General features: G+C 35.5%; 1 protein-coding gene across 1 annotated transcript; it reads right to left on the reverse strand.

The window, feature by feature from the left end:
* LOC149679340 (uncharacterized) lies at positions 1 to 27429 on the reverse strand. Its single transcript, XM_089835033.1, has 7 exons — positions 27167 to 27429; positions 2575 to 2651; positions 2393 to 2513; positions 2115 to 2247; positions 1963 to 2031; positions 1207 to 1341; positions 1 to 1118 (listed from the first exon to the last, which is right to left on the reverse strand). Exons 2-7 carry the CDS (start codon positions 2585 to 2587, stop codon positions 756 to 758), a joined length of 834 nt encoding a protein of 277 aa, XP_089691159.1. The 5' UTR covers positions 2588 to 2651; positions 27167 to 27429; the 3' UTR covers positions 1 to 755.
* Positions 27430 to 27976: the final 547 nt, after the last annotated feature.

Here is a 27976-nt window from a genome sequence, read left to right on the forward strand (position 1 = left end):
GATGCGGATTTCCATAGGCACATTTATTAAACCTTTTTTGCCTCTTTATAGTTTGGCACTTATAAAATTAAAATTATCTTCAAAAACCTGTTTTTAACTTCTAAAAAAATATTTAGCACAGCAAGTGTCTTCATCTTCCAGAGTAGATACTACCAATTCTAATTTGGCCGATTAGTGCATTTTGACGCAACAACGGTCTTGTTCCAGCTTTTTCAGTGGGCAAACATTATTTTCTGTTATGTTATGTTAAATCTATTTCAGGTTCCCATAAGTGAGATTTGACTGATAAATCCATTCTATTTCGCAAGTTTTCTACATCGATATGTGATCAAAGTAATCTTCTGCACCTTAGAAGAGTTATACTGTTTACATTTGAAGTGCTTTTTAACGAAGTGATTGCATTGATGATTGATCAAATTATGCTTATAGTTGCCAGTATAGTCACATTGATCGCATTTGAATATCTTTTCACAACAACTGTGAATGTGTTTATGTCTGATCAAATTACTATTGACCGCGCACCCATAATCACTCTCACTGATCACATTTGAAGGGTTTTTCACCACTGTGAACGCGTTGATGTTTGATCAAACCTCTCTTGTTCTTACATCTAAACTTGCAGTGATCGCATTTTAAAGGTTTTTCACTTCTATGAATTCCTTGATGTATGATCAAAGTAGTCTTTTTCGAGCATCCATAGTCACATTGATCACATTTGAATGGTTTTTTACCACGGTGAATGCGTTGATGTCTGATCAAAGCGCTCTTCCACTTACTTGCATATTCACACTGATCACATTTGAAGGGTTTTCACCACTGTGAATGTTTTGATGTATGATCAAATCACTCGTGTTCTTGCATCTAAACTCACAATGATCACATTTGAATGGTTTTTCACAACTATGGATTCGTTTGTGTCTAATGAAATAACCCTCGCTCTTGCATCCAAAGTCACACTGATCACATCTGAATCGTTTTTCGCTCAGTTTTTTGCCAATTGGCATTTCTTGGCTATACATTTCCGAACCATACTCAATTGGTTCAGCTTTGAGGCATTCATCGTTAGTATTTTGATAATCATTTTCAACTGGTTCATCTTTCACGCATTCGTTGCTGGCCTTTTGATTAGTGACGTCATTTTGTAAATTAACAATGATTAAACCTAAACCTCAACCATTATTCCGCTTTTCATTGACATGAACATACCTTTTTCAATTCTTCAATGACTGTATTGAGCCTTTCACTTTCCGCACTTAGTCTTTCTGTTTCCTCTCGTTGATGATTTAGCGGTAGTGTAATTTTCATTTTCTCATTCCTCATGTTCAGAATTAAAACATCACACTACGCAAAAAAAAATTAAAACCTGTACATATCGGTATTGGCAGTGATACTGATTATTTCAAGATAGTATTGTATCGGTTAAACCAATACTGATTCAAATTCCGTTTGATGGCGCCACATGATATTTTCCGATATTTTCTTGGTTAAATTTAAACTAATGTATGGCGCTTTTACATGTAAAATGTTCATAGTATCACCTATTTATGCAAAACCCTAACAATATGGCTGATCTTCTACACACAAATTTTACCTTGCCAAAGGCAGGAGCCAATCAGAACTCGTCCGTGAGGGCGGAGCTAAAACTATCTTTTAATAAGCTTAGACTTAGAGGGTCAGTCAATTCCACCCCTCGATTATAGGAACATTAGTGGCATTTGTTTAAACTTAACCACAGCCGAGACTTGCTTTAACATGAAGGAAAGTGTATAATGGAGTAGAAATGTTTGTGGGTCATGTGCTGCTATGAACGTCTCCAAGTGTACCTAGTGACAAGTGCTGCCACTTAGCGCCATTTTTCAGAACTGTTTTCCCATTTTATTTGTGTGAGAATAAACTTTTTTTAAGACATAGGGGACACCCAGCCCAAAAAGAACGACCTTCGTGGAATTCCATGTAAATTACCTTGGCTTTCAGTTCCTTGATTTGATCATCTTTGCTTTGGTGGTTGTGGTTGTGGTTACACTCCATTTCCTAAAATAAATTTCAGTTTTATAGTTTTATTGTAAAATATAAATTTACAGCATGGGTCTCTTAAAACAAATATGAATTACAACCTTCATATAATTTCTTTGAGGAGGAAACCGTGGAGATTTCATCGTCTCAAACGTGGTAATGGGGTCAGTTTGAATATTTTTCTCAGTGGTATCGAACACACTTTGGGTCCATTTATTACACATTTCCCCTTGACTTGTTTTCAATAAACATATATATATATATATATATATATATATATATATATATATATATTAGTTAACAGTATAATTATTACTGTCAAAAAGAGGGTTGGGGGTCGCAATAGCGTAAGAAGTAAGAACAGGCCTCAAAAACTTACTGCAGTTTGTCAAGTAGGAATGTCACAAATTTATCATTTTGTGATCCTATACCCCACCGATTCTTCTCTGTTGTCCATCTTTGAAAAACTGCATTACTGAGCTTTATTCTATGGATAGGTTCTGCAAAACATAATGGATTTCTAATTTGTCAGACAGTAATTGGTTTAGTTCAATTTTTTACCTTTATGCGCCATAGTAATTTCCAAAGCCAAAATTTCCAAAAGTTTCCTAAGCCTGTCACTGTGATATTTTCCTAAACTAAAAGAAAATTTTAATATTTCAGTTAGTGTTATTATTGTTACTGGTTCTACTATTTCCTAAAATATGTTATGAAAATTATTTAAATAAAAAATTATAAAAACAGCAACAAATTCGTGTCAACTTTATATTCGTAAACTAGTAAAGCTCTCTACGACAGCAAAGTTCGAAAGAATAGAGTGCTGTCAGTTGTGACGTCAGATCCAAGGTTAAACGTCACGAGTCTGCCTTTAGCAATGGGCGGCCATGACATTTACCGTTTTTTCTTTATGGGAAAACAGCATGGGTGACGTCACACCCGCGCTTCTGACAGCACTCTATAGAGGTATCTCATTTGTGACGTCAGTGCCTAGGCAAAACGTCATGGGCTTTGGCAGTGGGCGGCCATGTTTGGTACCGCTTTGGTTATATGGGCAAATAGCATGGATGACGTCACACTAAGGCTTCTGAGAGAGAGCTCTATTCAAACTTAGAAAACCATTGACAAAACCGGATGAAACCAATCCAGAAATAACTAGTTGGGAAACCAAAATAAACCTCTCCGAGTCGAGACGAATTTACTTTCCAAACACAGGTCCACCATGGACAAACTAATGCTGAAGGACGGATGGCAGATGGAGAAAGTTGAAAAATACTTCTTGATTCGCCATCTAGCGGCAGATAGTAGCTAACCGGATGGTGGGGGAATCAACGTTCTAACGAGGGAAGCAGCTAACGTCTTATTTTGTCTAGATGGCGCTAGCGTTTTCCGGGATTTGACTCCGCATTTTCATAACCCCCTCCATTCTGGAGCTGTAAGCTTTACATTGGTTGTTTTGTCGCTTAGTAATGGGGGCAGTAATGGGCTGCCATTAGTTCTTCACTATTACTTCGTCCATGGGTCCACCAGGCAATGAGAAAACCGGAAATACGTAGCTCAAATTGGCGGGATATCGCGAAGGCCATTTGTAAAGGTTTAATCGTTTAATATTTCCCTGTGTATTGTCATAAGTCTAATGAGGACCTAATATCTTTCACTTAAGTGTGTATTTAACTTTCGGCTCACTCTGAACCGTTAACACCTCTTGTAATTCTAAGGGAGCGGTAGCTCCCTTAGATAAGGCCTGATGACGGCTCTAATGTATAAGGAAGGTTTTTGGATTGGTTTTAACTTTTTTCGTATTAAGTTTATTGTTTTGAAATTTTTCAACTGAACTAAAATCCGGGCCTTTAATTTGTGGTAAAAATTTCAAGATGATCCATCCAATAGTTTATTTTATAAAGCATAAAGTTGCTAAGGATGGTTTTCATTTCCGTAAAATTAATCACAGATTTTGGCGAAAAACTAGAGAATCTCCATAGAAATAACATGTGAAATTTTCCAAACTTACCCATTTTGTAACTACCCTTACAAAAATAACTATACGTTTGATAGATTTGAAAACGGTCTTAAATGAAAGCCCCATTTTTAAAGTGGGCGCCAATTTTTGTTTCATTAAGAAAAACGAAGTTTAAGTATTGTTTTTAATAGTTTTAAGTACCTGCTCCGAATTACGTGGTTTACCTTTAAACTGTGGAACTTAAGACTTTTTTGCTTGGGTTAAGTAATAAAGAAAGTCATTCTAGGACTTACGTCGTTTTACTGCGGATTATCAAATTGGTAGGGCAATTAGCTAGCTTAATTGTCATTATAACTTTTGCGCGTCCAACTAATTTAGTTGCGAAGTACAGATTAAACTTAATTAAACAAAATAAGCAATTAAAGATAATTACCAATTATAGCAGTAATTAAATTTTTACACGAGTCTAAACTATAACATCTATTTGTGTACAAGTCTACGGAATCTGTTTAAGCGCAGACCTACAGAATATTTTTGTGCAAAGGGGTATAAAATCTCTTTGTGCAGAGGCCTATGCAATCTTTTCGTGCACAGGTCAGTGGAATATTTTTGTTTCCAGTGCACAGGCCTATGGAATATTGTTTTACGGAATGTGCAAATCTGCATGGAATCCTTTTGAGTTTAGGAGTATGGAATCTTCTGTGCACAGGTCTATGGAATTTTTTTTCATGGGTCTATGGTATATTTATGTGCACAAGTTTGAAGAATCTTTATGTGCACAAAAGTCTGAAGAATCTTTATGTGCACACAAGTCTGAAGAATCTTTATGTGCACACAAGTCTGAAGAATCTTTATGTGCACACAAGTCTGAAGAACCTTTATGTGCACACAAGTCTGAAGAATCTTTATGTGCCCAAGTGAAAAATCTATATTTGCACATTTCTTTGGAATCTGATTTGCTCATTTCTATGACATCTCTTTTTGCGCAAGTCAATAACATTTGTTTATGCACAAGTCTAAAACATCTGTTTGTACACAAGACTAAAACATCTGTTTGTGCACAAGTCTAAAACATCGGTTTGTACACAAGACTAAAACATCTGTTTGTGCACAAGTCTAAAACATCTGTTTGTACACAAGACTAAAACATCTGTTTGTGCACAAGTTTAAAACATCTGTTTGTGCACAAGTCTAAATCATCTGTTTGTGAACAAGTCTAAATCATCTGTTTGTGAGCAATTCTATAACACCTGTTTGTGAGCAATTCTATAACACCTGTTTGTGAGCAGTTCTATAACACCTGCTTGTGAACAAGTCTATAACACCTGCTTGTGAACAAGTCTATAACACCTACTTGTGAACAAGTCTAAACACCTGTGTGTGAACAAGTCTATAACACCTGTGTGTGAACAAGTCTATAACACCTGTGTGTGAACAAGTCTATAACACCTGTGTGTGAACAAGTCTATAACACCTGTGTGTGAACAAGTCTAAAACATCTCTTTGTGCACAAGTCTATAACATCTGTTTATTCACAAGTCTATGACATCTGTTTGTGCACAAGTCTATAACATCTGTTTATTCACAAGTCTATAACATCTGTTTATTCACAAGTCTATAACATCTGTTTATTCACAAGTCTATAGCATCTGTTTATTCACAAGTCTATAACATCTGTTTATTCACAAGTCTATAACATCTGTTTATTCACAAGTCTATAACATCTGTTTATTCACAAGTCTATAACATCTGTTTATTCACAAGTCTATAACATCTGTTTATTCACAAGTCTATAACATCTGTTTATTCACAAGTCTATAACATCTGTTTATTCACAAGTCTATAACATCTGTTTATTCACAAGTCTATGACACCTGCTTGTGCGCACGCGAGTGACTTCTGTCTGAGCAAGGGTCTACGGAATATTTTTGAGCACGGGTCTACGGAATATTTTTGAGCACGGGTCTACGGATTATTTTTGTGCAAATGGGTATGGAATCTTTTTGAGCATAAGGGTTTGAAATCTGTTTGAGCATAGGGGTATTGAAAATGTGTTTGCATAACTCTATGGAATCTGATGTCCACATGTCTATAACATATCTTCTTGCGCGAGTCTACGACATTTCTTTGTGCACAAGCCTGTGATTTCTATTTGTACGAAATATTTTTATGCGTAGGTGTACGGAATATTTTTATCCACAATTGTACGGAATATTTTTGTGCACAGGTGTAAGAACTGTTTTTGTTCACAGGTGTACGGAATATTATAGGTGAAAATGGATTTGGAAAAATTTTGTTCACAGGTGTACAGAATATTATGGTGAAAATGGATTTGGAATATTTTTGTGCACAGGTGTACGGAATATTTTTGTGCACAGGTGGACGTGATATTTTTGTGCACAGGTGAACGTGATATTTTTGTGCAAATGGGTAAGGAAAACTTTTGAGCATAGGGTTATGGAATGTTTTTGTGCAGAGGTCAATGGAATATTTTTGTGTACAGATATATGGAATGTTTTTGTGCAGAAGTCCGTGAAATATTTTTGTGTACAGGTATATGACTCATGTTTGTGCACAAATCTATAGAATGTTTTGTACACCGGTCTAGGACATATGATTCTGCACAAGTCTATGGCATCAGTTTGTGCAAAAGTCTAAGGGATGTGTTTTTGCACAAATATTTGACATCTATTTTTGCACAAATATTTGACATCTATTTTTGCAAAAATATTTGACATCTATTTTTGCACAAGTCTATGGTATTTGTGTGTGTACAGGTCTACAAAATATGTTTGTGCACAAGTCTGAAGAATCTTTATGTGCACAAGTCTACGGAATCTCTATGTGCACAAGTCTACGGAATCTCTTGTGCAAATGTCGATGACATCTCTTTTTAAGCAAGTCTAAGAAATCAGTTTTTACACAAGCATATGACATCTGTTTGTGCACAAGTCTATAACATCGGATTGTGCAAAACCGTGTGACTTCTGTTTGTGTACAAATCTGTGGAATCTATTTGTGCACGAGTCTACGTAATATATTTGTGCGCAAATCTATGGAATCTGTTTATGCGCTAGTCTACGGCATCTGGTTGCGCACGGGTCTACGGAAAATGTTTGTGCAAATGGGTGTGAAATATTTTTGAGCATATAGGGGTATGGAATGTTTCTAAACAGGTCCAAGGCATGTTTTTGTGCACAGTTCCATGGATTATTTTTGGACACAGGTCTATGTCACATGTTTATACAAAAGCCAATAGAATATTTTGTGCATAGGTCAATGGAATCTTTTTGTGCACAGTTTTATGAAATATTTTTGTGCGCAGGTCTAGGGAATATTTCTGTGCAAATGGTTATGGAATAGTTTTGTGCTATGGGTATGAAATCTTTATGTACACAGGTCTAAGGAATCTTTATGTGCACAAGCCTATATAATGTTTTGTGCACAGTTCCATGAAATCTTTTATGCACATCTCCATGAGATCTTTTGTGCACAGGTCTATGGAAACTTGATGTGCACAAGTCTATAGAATGTTTTTTTGTGCACAGGTCTATGACTTCTGTTTGTGCACAAAACTATGGAATCTGGTTTGAACATGTCTATGACATCTGTTGTGCACAAGCCTGTGACTTCCACTTGTGCACATGGCTACGGAATCTGTGCACATATCTCCGGAATCTGTTTGTACACAGGCCTACGGCATCTGTTTGTACACAGGCCTACGGCATCTGTTTGTGCACAGGTTTACGGAATCTGTTTCTTTACAGGTCTACGGCATCTGTTTGTGCACAGGCCTACGGCATATTTTTTGAGCACAGGTCTAGGGAACCTTTATGTGCACAGTTTTATGGAATCTCTTTGGGCACAGGCCTATGGAATATTTTTGTGCACAGGTCTATGGAATCGTTTTGTGCAAATGGGTATGGAATCGTTTTGTGCAAATGGGTATGGAATTGTTTCGTGCAAATGGGTATGGAATCTTTTTGTAAACAGGTCTATGGAATCTTTATGTAAACAGGTCTATGGAATCTTTATGTAAACCGGTCTATGGAATCTTTATGTAAACCGGTCTATGGAATCTTTATGTAAACAGGTCTATGGAATCTTTATGTAAACAGGTCTATGACTTCTGTTTGTAAACAAGTCTAAGACTTCTGTTTGCAAACAAGTCTAAGACTTCTGTTTGCAAACAAGTCTAAGACTTCTGTTTGCAAACAAGTCTAAGACTTCTGTTTGCAAACAAGTCTAAGACTTCTGTTTTTGCACTAGTCCATGGAATCTGATGTGCACATATCCATGACATCTCTTTTTGCGCAAGTCTATGATGTATTTTTTGCGCAAGTCTATGATGTATTTTTTGCGCAAGTCTATGACATCTGTTTGTGCACAACCCTGTGACTTCCGTTTGTGTACAAGTCTCCGGAATCTGTTTGTGCATATGTCTACGGTATCTGTTTGTGCACAGGTCTACGGACTATTTTTGTGCACAGGTCTTCGGAATATTTTTGTGCACAGGTCTTCGGAATATTTTTGTGCTTAGGTCTACGGAATATTTTTGTGCGCAGACCTACTGAATTGGTTTGTGCAGAGGCCCAAGGAATCTGTTTTTGCAAAGGCCACTGCATCTGTTTGTGCACAGGTCTAAAGAACATTTTTCTGCAAATGGATACGGGATATTTTTGTGCAAATGGATATGCAGTATTTTTGTGCACTGGTGTACGAGATATTCTTGAGCATATTTTCGAGCAATAGGGGTATGGAATATTTTTGTGCAGAGGTCCATGGAATCTTTTTGTTTACAGGCATATAACATCTCTTTTTGCACAAGTTTATGACATCTGTTTGTGCGCTAATCTATGACATCAGCTTGTGCGCAAGTCTATGACATCAGTTTGTACTCAATTCTAAGGGATCTGTTTGTGCACAAGTCTACAGGCTCTGTTTGTATACAATTATATGACATGTGTTCTCACAAGTCTATGGTATCTGTATGTGTACAGCTCTACGAAATATGTTTGTGCACAGGCAGGGTGACCACAACAAAGCCGTGTAATAGTTATAGGAAAATATTAAATTTACAATTGATTTACAGGAAATTATAGGAGACTAGCTGTTACCCGCGGCATCGCTTGAGTGTAGTAAGAACTTCCATCAAGTATGGGTACATTTTACTGATTCGACTAATATTTTTGTAGCATCCTAGTAGCGAAGGCACTCGGCGTCGTCCATCAGCTCGTCGGAACATTTTTTATTATTTACACGCAGACATTCTATAAAGAAGGGTTTTTTAATATCTGGCCGCCATTTAAAATGATGGCAACAAATCGATCCCGAAAGACCTTTCAGCCCGTCTATAGGTTAAAGGAATCCAGTGTACTAAATATTTGTGGAATCGGTTGAAACGCGTGGACTTTCTTACAAAGAGAAGATTTGCTACATTTCTGGGCGCCATTTATTAAGATGGTGGCGGATTGGAAAAATCTTTATTAGTACGCGCCTACTACTTACGAGTAACGTTCCTCCAAATTTTCACCCTTCTGGGGCCAACGGTTTGGGCTGGGCGATGATTATCAGTCAGTCTGTCAGTGAGTCAGGACTTTGATTTATATCATGAGTGAATCATATACTAGCTCCCTATAAGTTACTCAGCCACACTGCCCTAATGTATCCAGCGTTTTCTTCCCGCCAAAAAAGTGTTACCTATATGCGACGTACAGTGAGAGAAAATAAGACTTCTCCCGGCGCTTACGTACTTCCGGTAAAAAACCGGAAAAGGAGATCAACCAATGAAACTTTGAACTGAAAGGTAGTTAGTATAAGCATACGACGTTTTAGAAATGTTGTGATTGTTTGCGGACGGTTCAGAGTCGTATTTTATCTTTGAAATTATTTTAATGGGTTAGGGTTGGTGCAATAGGAAGTTTTATTTTTTTTGCATTAAAATGGCAGAATTTTCGATATTTTTTGACAAAGCCCAAATGATAGAAGCTCATTTAAATTCAGACTTCAGAGCGTAGCCTACGGAATAAAAAATTTTATTCCGTAGGCAACATTCAGAGGCAGGAACTATTTATGGTGAGAGAACCAAACTTTATCAAAAATAAGAGCTAAACAACAACTTAATAGTCATCTCGAAAACCTTACTAAACTTTTTAATAATGCGTCTAAAGAACTAATAGAAAAACTTAAAGAAAGGCCCAACCCATTTTTAACGAAGCCTGTTGTGAAACCAACTTAAAACACGATCGGAATATCTGAATCACAGAAGCGTTAGCCTGTATTGTAAATCCACGGTGGCTGATTGCTAGTAGCTAGTGGAAATCGGCATTACTTTCTGTCAAATTTCTGTTTTGAGTGATATATAACAAAACCAAAAGTGAGAGCGCACAAAATATCTAAAATTTCAAAAAATAGGAAAATATAGGAAAATTATCGAAATTATAGGAACTAATAGGAAGACATCCGAAAATAGGAAAAATTATAAAATTTAGGAAATGTGGTCACCCAGCACAGGTCAATGGAATATGTTTGTGCACAGGTGTAAAGATTGTTTTTGTACACAGGTCTACGTAATAATTTTTTAGCCTAAGTCTTCGGAATCTATTTGTATTATTGCATCCACTGTGCTTTGCACGTGAAAACGACGGGAAGGCAATTTGAGTTGGACTAGGCGTTGAAGCAATCAAGATTAATACTTCTATAATAGATGGTTAGGGCCTTGTTAGTTCAAACGCGGTAACTAATAAACGAGCAACACCACAAGACTTAAATGGAGCGCCTGCTTTTCAGTATAAGTTTTAAAATACTAGTTTCTAAACAGTTTTAATTCATATTAAGACTGAAGTGACAGATATTAATAAAAATGTCTTTGTACACAAAGACGCGAAAAAGTAAGAGATAAGTGTAGAAAATTAATTGTTTGAAGTAACAGATATTCAAATTTTCATTTTTGAAGACGTGATTATAAAACATCAATTATTTGAAAAAATTTCTTATCTTAGTTTTTTTCACAAAAATTTCAGAGAAACTACCTTGATACTACTGTTTATTTTCGAGAAACATTTGCTTCGAGGAAGTTCAAATACTCGGATATCTGAAAAATAGAGCTAGAAGAATTTATTTTTATATTTTAAAATTGAAAATACTGCGAACCGAAAATTACATTCGCCCTTTGACTGTGATGTAGTTATTAGAGTCAAAAGGATATGTAGCTTGATCGTGACCTTTTTAGAAAGATACAACACGTCAATTTTTGAAAACTCGAAAACTTTAAAATTAACGAAAACGTTTTGTTAAGTTTTCATGCGTATTTTATTTTGTCTGCTATGAACGATTTTCTGTCCATTTTATTCTCCTTATAGGCCCTAATACTCAAACTAGCTCTAAATTTTAAAAAGAAAATAAAATGTATACGTTTTCTATTTTTAAAATGATGCACATATTTAAGGATAAAATATATTACTTAAGGAATTTTGGTGAAAAAAACTAAGATAAGAAATTTTTTCAAATAATTGATGTTTTATAATCACGTCTTCAAAAATGAAAATTTGAATATCTGTTACTTCAAACAATTAATTTTCTACACTTATCTCTTACTTTTTCGCGTCTTTGTGTACAAAGACATTTTTATTAATAGGACCAAGAAGTTATATCAGTATCTAAGAGAGAAGATATAAGATGCCTTTGTATTCGCGCGCCATAGTCCCAGTCCCCCTTTCAAAATACAAGGGGGGACGTAAAAGGAGGCGCCGGGCTATTTCGCTCTAGTCAGTCGGAAATTTTCCTCACTCGCGTCGTCGCGCTGACGTGAGTTTTCAAGAACCAATGAGATGCTGGTTGTAATTTAGAGACGGGGATTGACTGCGGACCTACGTTAGGACTGGAAATAAAGCTGGAAATCTGGCGAATTTATATCTTCTCTCTGAGATACTGATATAACTTCTTGATAGGACACGAAACAAGGTCAATTCTAGTTTAAATCTAGGGTATCTTGTTTCATAGACTCAATCGCTTCAACACTTACAGACAGTCTGGGAAATAGCACACTTCCTCTGGTCCAAAACCAGTTTATTAATTGCTTGGACTAGTTTTTTAATTCAAGAAGTGGGGGTTACTGGTCCTCAGGACCAGATTATTAATTGCAAATCTATGGGAGAACAAAGGCTGGGACCAGTCCGGAGACCAGTTAATTATTTCGGGGACTAGGGGGATCACTGGCCCCAAGGACTAGTTTAAAAATATCCTTATTTCCCAGACTGCTTACAGCGAGACGAAGTATTAAAATCCATTTTATGTGGTGAAATTAAAAGTTGCGTTTACACTATATATAAATGTAGTAAAGCTGAATTAAAAAGTAAACACCAAATTTGAAATGTTAATATCAAAGGATGTTCTTGGAATATTGAGATGAAACAGAGCTTTATAGCTACACAACTACTAAAAGAATCGTAATGCCGAAAATTATTTAAAATATTTCCATTTAATATTCTGCAAAAAGGAAATGTTATCGTTTTGTAAGAGATCTTATCATCCTACTCGCTTTATATTAACTTTGATATGCGTGTAGTGTTTCCATTCAGATGCAATCTTCATTACTCGTTCTATATAAACTCTCACTTGTGTCACTTCAAAGAAATAAGTTTATCTTAAATAATTAATTAAATATGAATGATATTAATTATTTTAATCGCCAGTAAATAACTTTAAAAATAGTTAAATCGTTTAAAATAAAGTTGTTTCTATTATCTTTCGAAACTTTGCTAATATTGACGTTTAAAGTGAAGGGTACCCCTCTTGCCCGCTTTCTTCAAATTTTGGGTATATATACGATTCGTTTCCATTATAATAATAGATAATATCGCATTCGCGTGAACCGATGGTGGAAGCCCTGCCATTGGGAGGCTAGACGTTTCTCGTAACCCTAGCCGATCGCCGCGTATATCTTGAAACCAAACGATGACGAAGGAAAAGAAGCCAGAATGTACTGACTGGCGTCCAAGTGGAATGGACAAAAACCTGAAGATGGTGGTGCATAGAAGCTGATGTCAATGTGAAATTGACGAAGAACAGAAGCCAGCAAGTACAGACTAATTTCCATGTGAAGTGGACGAAAACCAAAACTGGTGGTGTGGGAACTCAAGTAGAATAGCCAGCGGAGACAAACACAATTTTCCAAATTTCCGTGAACTGTCAATGCAGTCCGGAAATTGGGAACACGTTTGCTCCGATACGCAAAATGCGAACGCGGTCACGTGGGGTGTGACAGACACACACACACACGTCCAGTGCAATACCTCTACGTGACGTCATCGTCACTCGGAGAGGTAAAAATACTGGGCCATAGCCCATTGGATCACGCCCTCGACGAAGCTAGAGTGAGATATAGACCGAGTGGGGAAAGGTGAAGCCCCGCCCATTGACATGCGCGGTAACCACTGGATGTTTTACTTCCCACAACAACACGTAGATGGCGGGAAAATCTACACTTTGGCGCGAAATTTAAAATGGTTCCTTTCACAACATTGGTGTTGATATAGATAATGTTACTTCAAATCTTAATAAAAAGGTGAATATTTGTGTTAAAAATATTTCCCACGATGTACAGTTTTAAACACAACATACACATTGTTTATTACTAAACAATAAAAGATTTGGGTACTATATTCGACGCTAAGTTACATTTTTGTAGGCACGTCACCAAGACTATTCTAAGGGAGCGGTAGCTCCCTTAGATAAGGCCTGATGACGGCTTTAATGTATAAGGAAGGTTTTTGGATTGGTTTTAACTTTTTTCGTATTAAGTTTACTGTTTCGAAATTTTTCTACTGAACTAAAATCCGGGCCCTTAATATGTGGTAAAAATTTCAAGATGATCCACCTAATAGTTTATTTTATAAAGCATAAAGTTTCTAAGGGTGGTTTTCATTTCCATAAAATTAATCACAGATTTTGGCGAAAAACTAGAGAATCTCCATAGAAATAACATGGGAAATTTTCCAAACTTACCCATTTTGTAACTACCCTTACAAAAATAACTATACGTTTGACAGATTTGAAAACGGTCTTAAATAAAAGCACCATTTTTAAAGTGGGCGCCAATTTTTGTTTCATTAAGAAAAACAAAGTTCAAGTATTGTTTTTAATAGTTTTAAGTACCTGCTCCGAATTACGTGGTTTACCTTTAAACTGTGGAACTTAAGACTTTTTTTGCTTGGGTTAAGTAATAAAGAAAGTCATTCTAGGACTTACGTCGTTTTACTGCGGATAATCAAATTGGTAGGGCATTATAACTATTGCGTGTCCAGCTAATTTAGTTGCGAAGTACAGATTAAACTTAATTAAACAAAATAAGCAATTAAAGATAATTAAACAAAATAAGCAATTAAAGATAATTAAACAAAATAAGCAATTAAAGATAATTAAACAAAATAAGCAATTAAAGATAATTAAACAAAATAAGCAATTAAAGATAATTAAACAAAATAAGCAATTAAAGATAATTAAACAAAATAAGCAATTAAAGATAATTAAACAAAATAAGCAATTAAAGATAATTACCAATTATAGGTAATTAAATTTTTACACGAGTCTAAACTATAACATCTGTTTGTGTACAAGTCTGCGGAATCTGTTTAAGCGCAGACCTACAGAATATTTTTGTGCAAAGGAGTATAAAATCTCTTTGTGCAGAGGCCTATGCAATCATTTCGTGCACAGGCCTATGGAATATTGTTTTACACAGGCCTCTGGAATATTGTTTTACACAGGCCTCTGGAATATTGTTTTACACAGGCCTATGGAATGTTTTTGTGCAAATCTGCATGGAATCCTTTTGAGTATAGGAGTATGGAATCTTCTGTGCACAGGTCTATGGAATTTTTTGTTCATGGGTCTATGGTACATTTATGTGCACACAAGTCTGAAGAATCATTATGTGCACACAAGTCTGAAGAATCTTTATGTGCACACAAGTCTGAAGAAACATTATGTGCACACCAGTCTGAAGAAACTTTATGTGCACACAAGTCTGAAGACACATTATGTGCACACAAGTCTGAAAAAACATTATGTGCACACAAGTCTGAAGAAACATTATGTGCACACACAAGTCTGAAGAAACATTATGTGCACACAGAAGTCTGAAGAATCTTTATGTGTCCAAGTGAAAAATCTTTATTTGCACAGGTCTACGACTTCTGTTTGTGCACAGGTCTACGACTTCTGTTTGTTCACAGGTCTACGACCTCTGTTTGTGCACAGGTCTATGGAATCTGATTTGCTCATTTCTATGACATCTCTTTTTGCGCAAGTCAATAACATTTGTTTATGCTCAAGTCTAAAACATCTGTTTGTACACAAGACTAAAACAACTGTTTGTGAACAAGTCTATAACACCTGTTTGTGAACAAGTCTATAACACCTGTTTGTGATCAATTCTAAAGCACCTGCTTGTGAACAAGTCTATAACACCTGTGTGTGAACAAGTCTATAAGATCTCTTTGTGCACAAGTCTATAACATCTGTTTATTCACAAGTCTATTACATCTGTTTGTGCACACGCGAGTGACTTCTGTCTGTGCAAAGGTCTACGGAATATTTTTGAGCACGGGTCTACGTATTATTTTTGTGCAAATGGGTATGGAATCTTTTTGAGCATAAGGGTTTGAAATCTTTTTGAGCATAGGGGCATTGAAAATGTTTGTGCATAACTCTATGGAATCTGATGTGCACATGTCTATAACATCTCTTTTTGCGCGAGTCTGCGACATTTCTTAGTGCACAAGTGTACGAAATATTTTTATGCATTGGTGTACGGAATATTTTTATGCACAATTGTACGGAATATTTTTGTGCACAGGTGCACGAAATGTTTTTGTTCACAGGTGTACGGAATATTTTTGTGCATAGGTGTATGGAATATTATGGTGAAAATGGATTTGGAATATTTTTGTGCCCAGGTGTACGGAATATTTTTGCGAAAATGGATACCGATAATTTTTGTGCACAGGTGTACGTGATATTTTTGTGCACAGGTGAACGTGATATTTTTGAGCAAATGGGTAAGGAACATTTTTGAGCATAGGGATATGGAATGTTTTTGTGCAGAAGTCCATGGAATATTTTTGTGTACAGGTATATGGAATGTTTTTGTGCAGAAGTCCGTGGAATATTTTTGTGTACAGGTATATGACTCATGTTTGTGCACAAATCTATAGAATGTTTTGTACACCGGTCTAGGACATATGATTGTGCACAAGTCTATGGCATCAGTTTGTGCAAAAGTCTAAGGTATGTGTTTTTGCACAAATATTTGACATCTATTTTTGCACAAGTCTATGGTATCTGTGTGTACAGGTCTACAAAATATGTTTGTGTACAAGTCTGAAGAATCTTTATGTGCACAAGTCTACGGAATCTCTTGTGCAAATGTCGATGACATCTTTTTTTGAGGAAGTCTATGAAATCAGTTTTTTACACAAGCATATGACATCTGTTTGTGCACAAGTCTATAACATCGGATTGTGCAAAACCGTCTGACTTCTGTTTGTGTACAAGTCTGTGGAATCTATTTGTGCACGAGTCTACGTAATATATTTGTGCGCAAATCTATGAAATCTGTTTATGCGCTAGTCTACGGAATCTGTTTGTGCACGGGTCTACGGAAAATGTTTGTGCAAATGGGTGTGGAATATTTTTGAGCATATAGGGGTATGGAATGTTTCTGAACAGGTCCAAGGCATGTTTTTGTGCACAGGTCCATGGAATATTTTGTACACAGGTCTATGTCACATGTTTATACAAAAGCCAATAGAATATTTTGTGCATAGGTCAATGGAATCTTTTTGTGCACAGCACAGTTTTATGAAATATTTTGTGCGCAGGTCTAGGGAATATTTCTGTGCAAATGGTTATGGAATAGTTTTGTGCTATGGGTATGAAATCTTTATGTACACAGGTCTATGGAATCTTTAGCGCTCAAGTCTAAGGAATCTTTATGTGCACAAGCATATATAATGTTTTGTGCACAGTTCCATGAAATATTTTGTGCACATCTCCATGAAATCTTTTGTGCATACGTCTATGGAAACTTGATGTGCAAAAGCCTATAGAATGTTTTTTGTACACAGGCCTACGGCATCTGTTTGTGCACAGGTTTACGGAATCTGTTTATTTACAGGTCTACGGCATCTGTTTGTGCACAGGCCACGGCATATTTTTTTGAGCACAGGTCTAGGGAATCTTTCGTGCACAGTTTTATGGAATCTCTTTGGGCACAGTTTTATGGAATCTCTTTGGGCGCAGGTCTATGGAATATTTTTGTGCACAGGTCTATGGAATCGTTTTGTGCAAATGGGTATGGAATCGTTTCGTGCAAATGGGTATGAAATTGTTTTGTGCAAATGGTTATGGAATCTTTATGGAAACAGGTCTATGACTTCTGTTTGTAAACAAGTCTAAGACTTCTGTTTGTGCACTAGTCCGTGGAATCTGATATGCACATATCCTTGACATCTCTTATTGCGCAAGTCTACGATGTATTTTTTGTGCAAGTCTATGACATCTGTTTGTGCACAACCCTGTGACTTCCGTTTGTGTCCAAGTATCCGGAATCTGTTTGTGCACATGTCTACGGTATCTGTTTGTGCACATGTCTACGGTATCTGTTTGTGCACATGTCTACGGTATCTGTTTGTGCACATGTCTACGGTATCTGTTTGTGCACAGGTCTACGGAATATTTTTGTGCACAAGCCTACTGAATCGGTTTGTGCAGAGGTCTAAGGAATCTGTCTTTGCAATGGCCACTGCATCTGTTTGTTCACAGGTCTAAAGAACATTTTTCTGCAAATGGATACGGGATATTTTTGTGCAAATGGATTAGCAGTATTTTTGTGCACTGGTGTACGAGATATTCTTGAGCATATTTTTGAACATAGGGGTATGGAATGTTTTTGTGCCGAGGTCCATGGAATATTTTTGTGTACAGGTATATAACATCTCTTTTTGCACAAGTTTATGACATCTGTTTGTGCGTAAGTCTATGACATCATTTTGTGCGCAAGTCTATGACATCAGTTTGTGCTCAATTCTAAGGGTTCTGTTTGTGCACAATTCTAAGGGATCTGTTTGCGCACAAGTCTACGGGATCTGTTTGTGCACAATTCGAAGGGATCTGTTTGTGCACAAGTCTACGGGATCTGTTTGTACACAATTATATGACATGTGTTTTCACAAGTCTATGTTATCTACGAAATATGTTTGTGCACTCAGGGTGACCACAAATAACCTTGTAATAGTTATAGGAAAATAGGAAATTTACAATTGATTTACACGAAATTATAGGAGACTAGCTGTTACCCGCGGCATCGCTTGAGTGTAGTAAGAACTTCCATCAAGTATGGGTACATTTTACTGATTCGACTAATATTTTTGTAGCATCCTAGGAGCGAAGGCACTCGGCGTCGCCCATCAGCTCGTCGGGACATTTTTTATTACTTTACACGCAGACATTCTATAAAGAAAGGTTTTTAATATCTGGCCGCCATTTAAAATGATGGCAACAAATCGATCCCGAAAGACCATATAGCCCGTCTATAGGTTAAAGGAATCCAATGTACTAAATATTTGTGAAATCGGTTGAAACTCACGGACTTTCTTACAAAGAGAAGATTTGTTACATTTTTGGGCGCTATTTATGAAGATGGCGGCGGATTGGAAAAATCTTTCTTAGTACGCGCCTACTACTTACGAGTAACGTTCCTCCAAATTTTCAACATTCTGGGGCCAGCGGTTTGGGCTGGGCGATTATTATCAGTCAGTCTGTCAGTCAGTCAGGACTTTGATTTATATAGATATAGATGTATAATTAAAAAAACAGGAAAAGACAAGTAAACTACTCTTGAAAAAATAGCAAAATATAGGTTGCAAATGCTTTGAAAGTAATAAGACAAGATTTACAAAGGAGCTTTGGTTTAATTATAACCATAAGTTCGTAAGATATGTTACATAAATTTGTCACTGTAAACTGAGAGCTTGTCTCGAAGTGACGTAAATGAAACGTCATAGATTCTCGTAAAGCGACGCCTGATGAGGCCCTGTCAAAGGCTTAGTACAGACTAAATAGGAAGATCGAGTAGAAAATCGCGTGTAGTCAATTCTCGCGTCGTTCTCGAACTAGCTCTCATTAAGTCTCTAGTATTTCGAAATATAGGAAGTGTCATGCTTATGGAACGTAATCTTAGAAACATATGCTATAACTTTTAAACCACACAGACTTCCCTGACAAATATTTTTAGAGGCTTCCATAGCTTTGGTGATATATAACAAAACCAAAAGTGAGACACAAAATATCTACAGTTTCAAAAAATAGGAAAATATAGGAAAATTATCGAAATTATAGGAACTAATAGAAAGACATCCGAAAATAGGAAAAATTATAAAATTTAGGAAATGTGGTCACCCAGCGCAGGTCTATGGGATATGTTTGTGCACAGGTGTATAGATTGTTTTTGTAAACAGGTCTACGTAATAATTTTTAGCCTAAGTCTTCGGAATCTATTTGTATTATTGCATCCACTGTGCTTTGCACGTGAAAACGACGGGAAGGCAATTTGAGTTGGACTGGGCGTTGAAGCAATCAAGATAAATACTTCTATAATAGATGGTTAGGGCCTTGTTAGTTCAAACGTGGTAACTAATATACGCGCAACACCACAAGACTTAAATGGAGCGCCTGCTTTTCAGTATACGTTTTAAAATACTAGTTTCTAAACAGTTTTAATTCATATTAAGACTGAAGTGACAGATATTAATCAAAACTGTCTTTGTACACAAAGACGCGAAAAAGTAAGAGATAAGTGTAGAAAATTAATTGTTTGAAGTAACAGATATTCAAATTTTCATTTTTGAAGACGTGATTATAAAACATCAATTATTTGAAAAAATTTCTTATCTTAGTTTTTTTCACAAAAATTTCAGAGAAACTACCTTGATACTACTGTTTATTTTCGAGAAACATTTGCTTCGAGGAAGTTCAAATACTCGGATATCTGAAAAATAGAGCTAGAAGTATTTATTTTTATATTTCAAAATTGAAAATATTGCGAACCGAAAATTACATTCGCCCTTTGACTGTGATGTAGTTATTAGAGTCAAAAGGATCTGTAGCTTTGAGAGATATACAACACGTCAATTTTTGAAACCTCGAAAACTTTAAAATAAACGAACACGTTTTGTTAAGTTTTCATGCTTGTTTTATTTTGTCTGCTATCAACAATTTTCTGCCCATTTTATTCTCCTTATAGGCCCGAATACTCAAACTAACTCTAAATTTTAAATAGAAAATAAAATGCATACGTTTTCTATTTTTAAAATGATGCACATGTTTAAGGATAAAACATTTTACTTAAGGAATTTTGGTGAAAAAAACTAAGATAAGAAATGTTTTCAAATAATTGATGTTTTATAATCACGTCTTCAAAAATGAAAATTTGAATATCTGTTACTTCAAACAATTAATTTTCTACACTTATCTCCTACTTTTTCGCGTCTTTGTGTACAAAGACAGTTTTGATTAATTAGCTTATGTCGTCGTTCCTTAGACATTTCGTTTAAGTTTTGTCGTGAGTTGAAATCTCTGCGTCATTTCCACATCTTTTTATTTAAGCCTAGTTCGTTCCAGATTGCTGTTTGGTTGGGTTGCCTGGGATAGCTGTAGCCACTTTCTCCTAAAAAAAGTAGAAGCAGTACAGCGTAATTTTATAGAGTTCAGTCATAAATACTTTTTACCTAAAGCTACTTATAATTATGGACTATTATTGACAATCCTTGATCTCCTCAAAATTAATGACTGAATCATGATACTTTTATTCACAAGTTAGTTCATAATGTTCTCCCGCTCTCGACTCTATTAAATGCTCTTAATTCTTCCATTCCTAAACATTTGCGCAGCCCAAAATACATTTTACAATCGCAGTATAACAATTAGGATGCAAATGCAATTCCTTAACTAGCGTTTTTGATCTTTTTTCGAACAACTTATCTGATGTACATAAAATAATTCGACTGCAACGAAGGTTACTGAATGTTGAAAGATGAGAGAGAGAAAAATCACTGATTTACTACTTTCTTTTTTCCAATTTAAATTTGTACGCGTGACTATTGCATTTATACGTTATTCTCTTGAAATTTTGTATTGAAAATGTGTACTAAGTGCATAATCTCGTGAGTTGTTTTACAACTTTTTATTATACACAATAAACATTCAATTATAATTTTTCTCTGAATTTCTTTGGTAGACATAATAAAGAAACTCTCAAATGCAGTTCCTTCAATTGAAGCCCTATGATGAATAAAAGAATGAACAGCGGAAATGTTTAATAAGTATAGATTTAATAACATATCTTGCTTGGTTGTTTTTGTGATTTATTGTGGCTAATTGCGGGATGAGGAAAGAAGTCTTTGTAAATTACGGCGCATGAAGTTAATTGATTTGGCCAAAAATGTAAATAATCACGATTATGAAATAGAATGAATGTATGTTAAACTTGTTTTGCTTCGGCTATTTTAATGCAAAGTTATGACAATAACAAAAGTAAACTTACTTTCAGTCTGTTTCATTATCGTTTGGTAGATAAATTGACTCCAAGCACCGCACTTTACAAAACTACTCTCTTCATCGTGGAATTAACTGCGAAAATTCTGAGAAAAATGATCCTTCAAACATAATAGCTATTGGAAAACTATTAGTCTTTCATTGAAAAAAAACAAGACATGATCTTGCAAAGACGCAAGTGCAGGTATTTTCCAATTTAAGCATCATCGATCGGTCTACAAATAATTTTAACCATTTTTCCTAACGTCGGGATTAATAATAATACATGTAATCCTTTATTGTTTAGCAGTAAACAATGTGTATGTTGTGTATAAAACATGTTGGGAATTGTACTATAAATTCTAAATTTTGAGGCATCATTGCTCGGTCCACTGATAAATTTCCTAACGTTGGGATTATTTGGGAAATAATCCGAAATATAAATTCATTTTTGTTTTTCTGAAACTCGAAAATGGGCATTTACAACCCATATTTATTTAAGAAATAATAAATTCAAATCCCAAAGACAAACTACTTCCGTAATTATACATTTAATATTGCTAAAATCATGAACTTAGACATATTTACTTTATTATTTAGTAATATACAATGTGTATATTGTGTTTAAAACATCGTGGGAAATATATTTTAACACAAATATTTAACATTTTATTAAGATTTGAACTAACATTATCTATATCAACACCAATGTTGTAAAACGAAGCCTTTTAAATTTCGCGCCAAAGACCAAATTTTCCCGCCATCTACCTGTTATTGTTGGAAGTAAAACATCCAGTGGTTACCGCGCATGTCAAAGGGCGGGGCTTCACCTTTCCCCACTCGGTCTATATCTCACTCTAGACGAAGCAAGCTGCTCGTGTTAGAGGCAACAGTAGTCGGCGGGACGTTGCATTACTTCTTGGCGCGAGGGAAGTACGCTGAAAAGGAGACCTCCCACTTGTGTGTTGGTTTCTCTTCAGGAAAACAATGGATAGGTCCATTCACTACCTCCTATATAAGAATATATATATATATATATATATTCTTATATAGGAGGAAGGGGTCTATTCATATAATAAATCTCAAATACAGTCCTGCACCGCTCAAAAAAGTTCATTTGTTATCTCATAGGAAAAATTTATCGGCACTTGAATTGAATTACCATCTGAAAATTGATATTCTTTAAATAGATTTTATGAATTTTAATATTCGTTCGAATATTAAATGCTTGTACAATTAACTTTCTTTCAATTCTAGAGGGCCGGTAGGCCCTTCTAGATAAGAACCCACACCCTCCCGTAATGTAAAAGAAATAATTCACAGATTTTAGGCTTAGCGTCCCATAGAAAAAGCATGGGATTTTTGGTGTTCCACTCCATCGAATAACTCAGAAACTACTGCGAAGTTAAGGTTCGGAACACTTTTGAACTATCAAGCAACTATGGAATGTTGAACTTCTGAAGTTTGATTAAGAACAATTAAGCCTAAATATTTTATTTTAATTAATTTATAAATCATGGTAAAACCGTTACATATATTACACTGTTTGCATAGCATTTTGTTCTGGCTCCAACGGGTTTGTGGCGAAAACGATAACGCTTCTGCCTAGGGAGCAGAAGGTTGCAGGTTGAAGTCCTGGCAAGCTCGGTGTTTATTTTTGCGGATCTTTTATACATCATAAAAGAAATAATCCTATAAATACAATGTTTGGATAATTTTTTTTTATTGTTACAAATACGTGCATGTGGCGTAATGGATAACGCGTTTGCATTCGAGGCAAAACATTGCAGGTTCGAGTCTTGGAAAGCTCGTTGTCAATTTTTGATAAAGATTCTAGTATATAGAAGGAAAAATTCTTAAATAACAAACTTTCAATGAAATGTGCGCGTGCTGGAGCATGGTTTAGAAATAACTTTTTTTAAAGTTAAAAAGGTCAACTAAACTTTACACTGAGAGATGTGCCTTTGCTAGACTATTGCTGTAAAGGTTTGTTGTGAAAAAAGTGCACACCCTTGGTGGCGAAACCTTGGGTCTAACTCTGAAAATTCTCTTCACGTCGTAATGTTAAGCTCCGTAGAGATTAACAATAAGAGTTAGGATTGAGTATAAATAGAAAATCCCTGACGTGATTTTCTAAATTATGGGTCATTTAAAAATTTTATTGGACAAAGTTTAGTGTGCTGTTTTTATTTCCGGCCCAGGCTAGGATAGGTGAAACTATCTCAGGGCCGTAAATAAGCACAGGACACTGGACATTGTCCAATAAATATTTAAAATGTTCCATAATTTTTATTTAAAACTAAAGGGGTCACCGGACGGTTGACCAGTAAATTTTTCCGAAGTTTTGATGGCTTGACCATTGATAAAGGATGCGCGTGAAAAACATTCGTCGCTCTATAGGATGTGCAACTCCCTATACTAAAAAGTAGACAAGTAGATACTAGCGCCACCTGGCTACCAGTGATGGAAAGCATCGCGTGAAAAATAAAATGTAATTAATTCAAATTAAGGCTGAAGGAACAGATATTATATAAAAAAGACTTGGTTTGCCCAAGCCTTAAAAACAAAACGATAAGAGTTTTTCCAGTTGACTGAAGCGTGGATATTATTTTTTTTCTCTTGAATTTTAAAGACAATCCGTATTTTACTACTCTTTAGAATTTAATTCAATCACCTGATTTTACTGCTAATGGATTAGTTTCCTACAAATTAATTGAAATAAAAAATTACTTATCTCAGATTTTTCAACAACAATTCCATTTTCCTGAAACATTTTATCATGCAGCTATTATTTTGAGGGATATCGTGTAAAGTTAATCAAATTGACGCTTTCTTTTTTAATTACCGGGAATTTTCCTTTCAAAAGGTTTTAAACACATCAATTTTTCATAATGTTGTCAACTAAACAGCAACTCAAGCAACACTTCTATATCTTCCCCACAAGTACTGATATACACAGTTTAATAATTGTCACTGTGCTTAAAGAAACGGACCCCTTTATCAAATATAAGAAAGGTGATAACAGCCCCCTTTTGTATTCGAAAAGACCGCATATAATACATTATTAATGAGAGTATTATTTGAAAATTAAAGTACGTTCTCCCTTGAAAAGAAAAAAAAATCAGGAAAATGGAATTGTTGTTGAAAAATCTGAGATAAGTAATTTTTTATTTCAATTAATTTGTAGGAAACTAATCCATTAGCAGTAAAATCAGGTGATTGAATTAAATTCTAAAGAGTAGTAAAATACGGATTGTCTTTAAAATTCAAGAGAAAAAAAATAATAAATGAAATGGGTCGAAGTTACAAAATCAAACAATTAAAATTCAATTATAATAAAATCAGAGTATGAAGTAAAAAATTTAAATTGTTAAAAATTTAGTAGTATTAACTTATAATGAAGGTTAAACATTGGCATCCTCCACTACTGTTTCTTAACAGTTTTCATTTAGAATTCTTTTGAAAATTAAGTTATGGTCAATGGTTTTGAATATTTATTGCGATCACGTGTTAAGGGTTTGCTGGTAAAGTCACACTGATCACATTAGAAGGGTTTTACTCAACTGTGAACGCGTTGACGGGTCTGATAAAATTACTCTCGCAGCTCACCTAAAATCACAATGATCAAATACGAAGTTTATAAATACCATGAATTCGTTGATGAGTGATCAATAAGCACATCGACGCGCTAACGTTGTCACTGGTCAATGGTTTTGAATATTTATTGCGATCACGTGTTAAGGGCTTGCTGGTAAAGTCACACTGATCACATTAGAAGGGTTTTCTCCACTGTGAGTGAATTGATGTGTGATCAAATGGCTCTTCTGAGTGCAGGCATAATCACAATGATCACATTTGAATGGTTTTTCACCACTGTGAATGCGTTGGTGTCTGATCAAATTATTCTTCTTCGTGCTGGAATAATCACACTGATCACATTTGAAGGGCTTTCACTACTGTGAATGCGTTGATGTGTGATCAAAGCATTCTTTTGCGAACATATATATCCACACTGATCACATTTGAATAGTTTTTCTCCAGTGTGAATGCGTTGATGTGATCAAACCACTCTTTTGCGTAGATTTATATTCACACTGATCACATTTGAATGGTTTTTCTCCAGTGTGAATGCGTTGATGTGTGATCAAACCACTCTTCTGCGAGCAGGCATGATCACACTGATCACATTTTAATGGTTTTTCCCCACTGTGAATACGTTGGTGTCTGATTAAACTAATCTTGTTATTGCTGGCATATCCACACTGATCACATTTGAATGGTTTTTCTCCAGTGTGAATGCGTTGATGTGTGATCAAACCTTTCTTTTGGGTACATTTAAATTCACACTGATCACATTTGAATGGTTTTTCTCCAGTGCGAATGCGTTGATGTGTGATCAAACCACTCTTTTGGGTACATTTAAATTCACACTGATCACATTTGAATGGTTTTTCTCCAGTGTGAATGCGTTGATGTGTGATCAAACCACTCTTTTGCGTACATTTATATTCACACTGATCACATTTGAATGGTTTTTCCCCAGTGTGAATGCGTTGATGTGTTATCAAATTACTCTTGTGCGAACATTTATATTCGCACTGATCACATTTGAATGGATTTTGCCCAGTGTGAATAAGTTGATGTGTGATCAAAAGACTATTCTCTTTGCTGGAAAAGTCACACTCATCACATTTGAAGATCTCTTCAACGTTCCTCTTTCGCATTCGACGTTCTTGATCATTTTTAGAATATTTGTATCGAGTTGAAAGTTCATTCTTAGATTTTTCTACTGAAAGAAAATTAACCCTTGAATATAAGTTTAAATCGAAGTTAGCACAAAAAGCTGAACCCTCTGTTAATTTGTGTCTCCTTGATAGAAATTTTCCAGATAATATAACGTTCGGTTTGTTTTAAAAAAGGTTATGAATTTCCAAAATTTTAGGGGATTATTATTCACTTCTGAAGAAGTTTTATTATCACGAAAATTATAGTTGAATGGAGCCCAGCCAAAAATGTAAATCACTCATAGGAAAAATTAGGAGTATAAATAGTATAAAAAAATACTCTTCGGGCGAAATTTTCAGATGGAAAATCGTCGGCTGTTGCAAGATATCCCTGATCAGTTTTGGTGATCAGTTGCTCACCATGCAGACCTTACTTCATAATTTTGGTTAATTGGTATCACCATAAGTTTATAAGAAATATGCCATTAGTATGACACTTCTAATACTTCGTAATGCTAGAGACATAATGAGAGCTAGTTCGCGAACGACACGTCAATTGACTACACGCGGTTTTGTAGTAGTTTCATCATCCTATTTAGTCTGAACTAAGCCTTTGACATCGCCATAACCAGGCGTCACTTTTCGAGAATCTATGTTGTTTCACCAACGTTACTTAATGACAAGTGTTCAGTAACAACTGAGAAACTTATGTAACATGTCTTATAAACTTATGGTATCACAGTGCAACGCGTGATTCGATAGACTTTTTAAAAATCATTTCAAACCCTGAGATATTTTCACATTTTGCAAATTAATAACTTAGCTATGGTTAAAACAAAAAGGAATATACTATAAGAAGGTATAAGTTGCGAGATCTTACGCTTCTACTCTTACGCCGGTGTCAGTGGACAAGTAAGCCCCACCTCTTTCATGTCCGTCATTACTCCGCCCTGTCCCATTGGATCCCGTGGGTGTTAGGTCTTACAGACACGAATGACGTATTCAGACTAGAGAAAACAAGTTGGGAAAACCAAAATATTACCTCTCCGAGTCAAGACGACTACTTACAAACTTATTTACACAGATATGGAAATGTTTCTTAAGTTAAAATTTATGAAATATTAAAGCAGTATACAAAGCATAGCAAATATACTGTAAATCAGACGACATTTTACATCCAATAATGATATACTTGTACACATTAAAATTATCCGATGGGGGAAAAACGGGAAATGAAGAGATAAAACTTTGGAGGGATATTACCCCAATTTTCTACTCCACAACTGTATGCCCTCTATGTTCAAAGCCATATTCACAACAGGGTTGCCATATAAACACTATCCTCTCGTTTCACCTCAACGATTTTCTTAGTTTTGTCAACATGACTGTTAACGTTACATAACACCAAAGCTTATTTGTGGCTACACACACTGAAAGTAAATGCGCATCATAAAAAGCATGAAAACACGAAGCTATAATCCGATTACGATCAGACCTTTCACTGGTCTGGGCTGCGTTCAGCAGCGCTCACCAAAAAAGACAGCGGATTTTGGAAATGTTTACCGGTGAGCTCTGTCGTCATAGCTTTTCTCCGCTCATCCGCGTTTTATAAATGACGCTAGCGCAATAAAGCGTTCAAGGTACCAAGGCTTAACAAAAATTGTATGATAACATATTTATAGAGATACAT

The sequence above is a fragment of the Phalangium opilio genome, unplaced genomic scaffold, assembly GCF_054372755.1.
Source record: "Phalangium opilio isolate 3A_F unplaced genomic scaffold, DU_Popi_V2 ptg000041l_1, whole genome shotgun sequence".
NCBI classification, from domain to species: Eukaryota; Metazoa; Arthropoda; class Arachnida; order Opiliones; family Phalangiidae; genus Phalangium; species Phalangium opilio.

Excerpts from the sequence above, each read along its gene's own strand:
- LOC149679340 (XM_089835033.1), bottom strand. Across the intron at positions 2,248-2,392 it reads TTCCTACTTGACAAACTGCA|TCAAGGGGAAATGTGTAATA; the intron begins GTAAGTTTTTGA and ends ATTGAAAACAAG. Across the intron at positions 2,032-2,114 it reads CTCAAAGAAATTATATGAAG|GAAATGGAGTGTAACCACAA; the intron begins GTTGTAATTCAT and ends AATTTATTTTAG.